The 8,449-nt window shown below is 41.6% G+C and overlaps 1 protein-coding gene across 3 annotated transcripts in view; it reads right to left on the bottom strand.

The window, feature by feature from the left end:
• Positions 1-532: 532 nt before the first annotated feature.
• Positions 533-8,449, bottom strand: part of LOC142750005 (CD5 antigen-like) — a 54,715-nt gene continuing 46,798 nt past the window's right edge. For 2 of the 3 annotated variants that reach the window (XM_075858690.1, XM_075858692.1), the window contains exons 6-8: positions 7,731-7,906; positions 5,664-5,929; positions 533-886 (exon numbers count right to left, since the gene is read on the bottom strand). In XM_075858690.1, coding sequence (XP_075714805.1) covers positions 633-886; positions 5,664-5,929; positions 7,731-7,906 — 696 coding nt within the window. In that variant the 3' untranslated portion in view covers positions 533-632. The remainder of the gene's footprint in view (positions 887-5,663; positions 5,930-7,730; positions 7,907-8,449) is intronic. The other variant, XM_075858691.1, reaches the window with a different exon arrangement.

Here is an 8,449-nt window from a genome sequence, read left to right as displayed (position 1 = left end):
TCTACATTTTGGTATTTTTCCCAAATAAACACTGAATGTATCGACCAAATTTTACCACTAACTTAAAGTACAATGTGTCACGAGAAAACAATCTCAGAATCACTTGAAAAAATAGAAGCATTCCAAAGTTATTATCATATAAAGTGACATGTCACATTTGTAAAAAATAGCCTGGTCCATTAGGTGAAAACAGGCTGTGTCCTTAAGGGGTTAAGCGCAACCTCATTTTTCATTGCCAGTGAAACCTAACTATGGGCACATGCCAAATAAGTATGCACATACCATATACAATGCCAGGCACAGTTCCTACGTTACACATGGTAGCACCAGAGGCACTCTGTGTGTTACCGTATTATGGCTTTGTGAGGTGCCATATTCTCCCCTAGAAGCAATGTTTCTAGGGGAGAAGACGTCTGTAATACGAGTGCTGGAGCATGCCAACATTCATTTCACTTTATTTTTCTTTGTAGCTTTTATATTGGTGCAATAAGAAGGATCATAGAAGGAGATCATAAAAAAAAATAGAGACCCAGAATGTAAAGTATTTACTGCTAATATCTTTATAAAAAGCTCCAGTTCATATCTATAAATATAGTTCTTCACAAAATAAAATCACATTTTTCTGAATGACATTAACAACCCTCTCCCTTCTCTTTGGGAGTAAGAACATCCAGATTCTCTTTATCCTCGAGACACTCTGTTGCATGAACATGGACCAAGACTGGACGGGACAAAATCTTGAGCGCTTCGAGGTAGCTCGGGGGTGGAGTCTGCGTGTTTTCCATAGGTCGGGACAAAATGCGCAGTGCGTGCATGTAGCTGGGTGGAGGGGTGATGGTGTTATTCAGACGGAAACCATGAGGAGCCAGCAAAGCATTCACCTCTGCTACCAAAACAAAAACAGAAGATTAAGACATCAAAATACATGTAAAAAAGATAGAACAGTAGTAGTTGTCAAAATAACAAAACGTTAACTTGACTGGATTAAGCACTTGGAAAAGGGATTTATAATCTTGAAAATCATGATAAATGAATACACAAAGTATTTTGGAAAATTGTATTTGACAAAGAATAACCTTTATTTTCTAAAATATAAATATCCCTTTAAATTCTTTAAAAGCTGCCTAACAGTAGGAAAGAGTGACACGTCTATAACCCTTTAGTGACAGTACGCCGAGTTGCTGCATGGTAAAAATGTTTATATCCACAGTAAGAGAGAACCACTTTGGCGCTGCTTTGGGAAGAAAGTAATATATTGGAGGGTTGTTGGCTTTTGTTTCAGGGACTGATTTGGGAGCAATTTTGTGTGCCTGGATAACCCCTTTAAATTTGGCCCTGTATCTGAACATTGTAAATCTAAAAAAAAAAAAAAATTTAAACAAGGCGCCACATCGTGTAGATCAAAACGAATGAAAGATGGATGAGTGAGTTAATAACGGAAGCAACGCCGCTCACCTTGTAGAGTTGTACAAATACAGGTACAACACTGTCGTAGGCAGGGGTAAATGGTAACATCAGCTGCAGATATCCCCAATCCGGTGGGTGTGATGAACCACCGCAGTGAGGCCTCATGCGCACGACCGTGCCCGTAATTACGACCTGTAATTACGGCCACGGCCGGCCGCGGGTAGGAAGCCGTTTTTACGGGCCGTGCTACCATTTTAAAGTATAGTAGCATGGCCCATAAAATAAAAAAATAGGACATGTTCTATATTTTTCAACGGCACGGGCACCTACCCATAAGCAAACGGGAAGGTACCTATGGCCAATAGAAGTCTATGGGCCCGTAATTACGGGCATTTTTACGGTCGTGTGCATGGGGCCTCAATGAGTAGATCGGAAAAAAAAAAGCAGGGGAAATACCAGCGCTGCTGACATATACATAAATCAAAGATGATGCAAAGTAGGTAAAGGAGGTGTTTTATAAGCCTCTTAAAACAATGGCAACGTGTTTGAACGCCGAACCGCTGTCTTCATCAGGCCAGTATACAGTTCACCCTCCTGTTCTCCCTCCGTTCTACGTATTTTCTTTGCTCTTGTATGTCATTCACACCCCCCCCCCTCCTTTCTCCCTCCCCTCTTTCACTTTTCTATCACTCACTCTGGCTTTCCTTTCCATCTACCCCCCCCCCTCTTTTTTCCTATGTACATTCTCTGCTTATAGAAACAAGTAATGTAGGGAGAATTTCTCCAGCTCACCTTGTAAAAGTTGATTTGGTTTTTGTAATGGGTAATCCTGGTGCTCGGATCCTCGTGGTGGCTCACGAAAAAAGTTTACTTTGAAGGAAAGGAAGGTTGGATCCAGCATTCGTGGAAATAAAAGGAATCTTTTTCCAAGTTTTAATTATTCTTGTTAAAAAATAAGAAATTCAGTGGCGTATATAGTATCTTGCAATGAAAAAAGAGTAATGGTAGGTAGCCTACGCGTTTCAGACTGTGTCTCCGTCCTTATTCATGGCTTAGGATAAGAACTCTGACTGTGTATGCTGGGTTTAAATGTGTTTGACCACAGGTGTGTGTTTTTAATTGCGTTTCAGGGATGCCTGGTGTTGGAACGCAGCATTTGACCCGCCTCCCCCATTGACCGGCTCCTGGGCTCATGGGCTAAATGATCCGAGAATGGTAAGTATCTTTTAAATTGTTTATATATCTATCAAAACGCTTGTGACATGTGTGTATCCACGTAGTATGTCAACATACTACGTGGATACACACATGTCACAAGCGTTTTGATAGATATATAAACAATTTAAAAGATACTTACCATTCTCGGATCATTTAGCCCATGAGCCCAGGAGCCGGTCAATGGGGGAGGCGGGTCAAAGGCTGCGTTCCAACACCAGGCATCCCTGAAACGCAATTAAAAACACACACCTGTGGTCAAACACATTTAAACCCAGCATACACAGTCAGAGTTCTTATCCTAAGCCATGAATAAGGACGGAGACACCGTCTGAAACGCGTAGGCTACCTACCATTACTCTTTTTTCATTGCAAGATACTATATACGCCACTGAATTTCTTATTTTTTAACAAGAATAATTAAAACTTGGAAAAAGATTCCTTTTATTTCCACGAATGCTGGATCCAACCTTCCTTTCCTTCAAAGTACATTCTCTGCTTCTTACTCCGCCGTCCGCAGGCTATATATCCCGCTGACATTAGTCACCTCAAGCCAGCCGTCCGCTGATGTTTCCCGTTTTCACAGGTTTCAGTGTTAACATATCGCACACTAATCTCTCACTCAGTGTGGATATATATATATATATATATATATATATATATATATATATATGTTCATTCTGCGCTGGGCTTCAGGCTGTCATATTGTATCACTTATTCATAGAGTCCTCTAAAATGTGCCTGCCCGTTTTGTTTTTTTATATATTGTATGTATTTTATCCTTGTATGTATGTATGCATTTATTTATATATTTGTAATTGCACTTTGAATTCCAGCCATTTGTGTATCTATTTAGTTGTTTCATCACTGATATCACTAAGGTTTGATTACATTCTTGACCTCCGCTACTTTGTACCAATGTCTAACCACTGCCAGGGGCTCATACTGTATTGGCTACAGGTCCTGTCAGACTTGCTCTGACCCCTATGACGTCATCTTTACGTGATTTCTGGTGGTATTTTCAACCTGTTCTTAATTGTTTGATGCTATATTTAAAGCCGCTATGTTTTTAGAACTGTATACTGGCCTGATGGAGACGCCGGATCGGCGTTGAAACGTGTTGCCATTGTTTTAAGAAGCTAATAAAATACCTCCTTTACATAATTGTTGATTTATGTCTATTTCGGCAGCGCTGGTATTTCCCCTGCTTTTTTCTTCTTCTTTCTACTCAATGTATCTGAACCTTAACCATTATACAGTAGACTATTACGCACGGTATCTACTAATTCATACAGCTATCACTTGTATAGAAGATGCAAGCACTGTTTCAATTTATATTTTCTTAATTAAAGCATATTTTTGGGGGTGAAGGAGATTTTCTCAAGTCATAGTATAACAGCAATAAGTACAATGTATAAATGATGTTGGCACATTGAGATAAGAGAATGGACATGTGTGTATTAGGCCAACTGATCTGTTTCTCATGCCAAGTAAAGATTCATAAGAACTGTATCTGTACATAGAACAATTTTACACATGGTACGAACATTTTCTGTATTTTTTTGGCTTTGTAACTTTTTGTAAACGAGTACCCTTTTGGCATCATTTATTTTTTAACTGTATGGAATAGTGTAGCGGATTACGCTATTCAACACATAGGGATTTGGTAAAAAACATGGTGTACCTTTTTGTAACACAAGGGTCTATGGACGATATATGTCTATACAGGGGCATATGCTGGAATGATACAGTACATCCGGAAAATCTTCCTGACATGAATGGTTTATATTGTGCCCCTGATTCTCCACCTCCCTTTACTTAGGCAGAACCACCTCTAAACTGATTGGTTTTAGTGTAATGGTCCATACAGTGTACACGGGGACTTGTGGTGCCGACAAATGATGATTTTTTTTCAGCCACATAAAAGATGCGATCAGCCAACAAACAAACATTTGCTTGTTTGTCGGCTGAATGATGCCGTGTTTACATGGGGCTGATCATTTGCCTGTGTAAAAGTGCCTTAAGGGGGTTGTCTCATTAAAACAGAACCTTTTTATATGGAATCCAGCTGAGCCATCAACTGATTGCCATAGGTACGGCTTAAATAAACCTTGGCAATCACCTGTTATTACCAAGGGAAGCTCTAGTTAGCCATACATTTCCCCGGCTGTGGGCACTACATGAGAAAATGCGGTGTATGTAATACATGGATGGGCTGGGTCTACCAGGCGAGAGGTGTTATTTGCAGTGGCTCTATCCGCCCCGGCTAATAGAGGGGAGTGCCTAGCAGAGGACCCCCCTGTATGACATCCATATGCCCCAATAGACAACCCCTTTATGATTTCTTTAGCAGGTCATATACACAGTCGAGTCACATTAATATGACTACCTCGATGTCGGCAGCGTTTAGCCCATGAAGGAAGGGATGTGCTGTGGGCTGGCTTGGTGGGTATATAATTCATGAAGTAGGCTGTCTGAACACATATCACTCTGAACGGATTTGGGTATGAATCCATCGTTGCAGATCACGCCCACCCATACATGCGGTTTGTCTTCCCTGGGGCAGATGGAATCTTCCAGCAAAACAATGCGACACGTCACACGGCTAGAAATATCCGACAGTGCTTGGAAGAGAACGACCAGGACTTCCAAGTAGTTCCCTGGCCCCCTAATTCGCAGACTTGAACCCAATTGGGCATCTGTGGGACCCCCTCGATTGTCTTGTTCGCTCGATGGATCCTCCCCCGCGCACCATCCAGCAAATGTGGGATGCACTGCGGTCACCATGGCCCCAGATACCGGAGACCACAGACCAGCACCTTATTGATCACTCCCAGCCCGTCTAGCTGCTGCCCGTGCTGCACACGGCGGTTACTCTGGATATTAGCTGGTGGTCATAATAATGCGACTTGACTGTGTATAACTGACAAAGACTAGAGACTTTTCTCCTTGGGCTGACATTGGGTCGTCACAATCTACCATCACAATGATGTCTCATTTTGCTTTACATTTCCATTATCATCTTGACAAGTAAAACTTACCACCTGGATCCTGGATGATTCCTGGAGAAGATGGGGGACTATTAGTTTCCTGGACATTGAGATTGGGGGGTTCCCTATGATAAACGTTCCTCCGTGAAGGAGTCTCATGATGGGGACGGAATCTTCTACAGAAGAAGTAGAGCACATTCTTGTGCAGACACTGAGTACAACATTTCCAGGACTTGAATACCCGAATCCAGCAGAAAACCAGAATCATTATGGCAGCAAAAGATATGGTAATCCAGACAAGCCATGACTCTTCCATTCTGGGGACACGTAGACATAATAGGGTAAGAGAGTACTACCACAAATCACACAATCATCCCCCAACAACATACATTAACCCCCAACCTACCCCATTTATTTCAAGCGGCGGAATATTAGTGTTCTAGAAAATACTTAGGGGTATTGAGTAAATCTGGAGTTGGAAATAGCATAAATATTTATTAAGATTATGGTTGCCATTCTCGGTGGTAGTGTGGTCTAACTACACGTGCCGGGCTAAGACCACTAGAGGGTGTAGCCCTACGTGGCACAGCATTTTAAAATACTTTTTATGAGCGAGTTGTAGGTATCATATGAGCAACACATATGCATTAAAGCATATGCTTAACTGTATTGGATGCGGACTGTTTGCGGATTTCATGCGCTGAAACCTTTGTAAAAGTCTGAACGCGGGGCCTAATAGAGAACTTTCAAAGTTGATAAAATGTCTGTGAGGTTTTCAAATCAACGTACTAGGCTGGTTTCAACCCCTGCCGCTCCCATGATCGGGATCAAGGCATGACAGAATGACAACCACCTCCACAGACCTCTCTCCTAACCGCCGATGTCCAAATGACAGGCCCGGAAGGAGGAACCTTCCTGGGCTGCATGATACACATACCACCTGAATTCAGTGTATGTATTTCCAGATTTATATCATTCTAAATCCACATAAAAATGCACAAATATATTCTGTATTGACTGCCACTATTTAAGGCAGTTATTCCAAACTGTATAAGTAAAATCTTTGTTGCTCAAGGAATCAATCAGAATTCAGATTTCCTTTCTTAAAGTGATCCGAAACATGAAAGCTGTACTTTGGGTGACAAGGGCATTTTATGTTACGGTTTTGATTCGAGGCCCAATATCTCTATGACGCGGCTGAACATGGCCAGAGTCAAGGAAAATCAAAGTAGAGACACTGCAGGTTTCAAGCCTGTAATCTCAAGTACTAATCACCAGGCAAAGAAGTAAGCGATTCAAAATAATAATAATAATAATAATAATAAAAATAATAAATAAATAATAATCACATTTTTCAATACAAGCCCTTTTATATATTACATCCGGAAGGTCTCCTTTAAATATTCTCCTTATAGAGGACCTGTTAGTTTTCCTGACATGTCTTTTAGTAAATACTTGTATTTCCCATGAGATAACAATTCTGAAGCATCTTTTCCTATATCTCTGTATTGTGCCGTCCCTCTATTATTGGATGTTACCATTTCGCTTGTCAAGACACGCCGTCCCTATAAATTCTGACAATGACAGCGCTGATTGGACAGTGTCAAACATGTCAGTTTGACAGGGGGAATTGTAACACTCAGTTGTCAAATTTTTCATACATTTCCAGGAGGACAAACAGAGGAACAGCACAACGCAGAGTTCTAAAAAAAGATGCTCCAGAATTGTTATTTCATGGAAATGCAATTTACTTAGACATGTTAGTAGAGTTGACAGGTCCTTTTTAGGGATGACTGTCTGGAGACTTCGGCTCTGTTCACAAATACGTCACGCCTTTCCGTTATTCCGCTCCATCACAGGCAGCCGCCGGATCCAACGGTGACCAACTGGACCCACGTCAAGTTTCCATCACAATCTTAGTCATTTTTCCGGACAAAAAGGTGCAGCATTCTTCGGAGCCTCTGACGCAGATGTGAACACAGCCTTAAATTTTCCCTCTTGCTTCATTTTCGTCCTACTTTTCTTGCATCTAAACTATGGATTCCTATTGAGCTTCTTATAGGAGCGCATATTTAAGAAGTATGTGAAAACTTATCATAAATGAAACTAATTCCTTACCGAGAGCGATTACACTGCAGGTACGTTGTCAGGCCAGACGTACATGTCTGAACCACATAGTTGTCACATTCCCAGAGAGAGGTCCTGTTCTGCAGACACTGTAACGTCACAGGCTCCCGAGACGACTTGATCTTATTAAGTGGTGAAAAAACGGGTAACTGTGGGGTACAGCCCATCTGGTGAACAGAACAGATCACAGGATGAGACAAGGGAATTATGGGGTGCACAACCATTTCTACTCTGAGGGCCGCAGTCAGATTTCAGTACTCCCAAGGGCCACAATATACCATAAATGTCTCAGATGGGGAACTCTGTGAAAACGAATATACGGTGCTATGCCTAGTGACCTGGGGTGGTGGTACATGACATAGAAATTCAACGAGGCCCAAAGAGAAAATACCAGTCATGCTAAGCCCCTTCAGGCCTGCACTAGATATAACACAGAAACAGTTTTGTCAATCACGTTAATCATAAATAGGATTCTGTCATCTGAGAGACCCTTGTAATAAAAAGATGTAAGTAATGTGTTTCATCTGGTGATTGTTTCCAGGAGGGGCCATAAGCAGCATACAGCGCTGTCCGACTGGCCAAGAGTCACCGCGTAGTTGCAGCTGCGACGCCTTTTTCGGCTGACAAATGCTGTGGCTGCCATTAATTGGTCCCTCGTAGTTAGCATGCAATGCACGTTTATTAATGGCAGGTCCAATAGCACATTACTA

The sequence above is a fragment of the Rhinoderma darwinii genome, chromosome 3 (assembly GCF_050947455.1).
Source record: "Rhinoderma darwinii isolate aRhiDar2 chromosome 3, aRhiDar2.hap1, whole genome shotgun sequence".
Lineage (NCBI taxonomy): Eukaryota > Metazoa > Chordata > Amphibia > Anura > Rhinodermatidae > Rhinoderma > Rhinoderma darwinii.
Note: the sequence above shows the minus strand (reverse complement) of the source record. Positions and strands in the feature narration are given on the sequence as shown.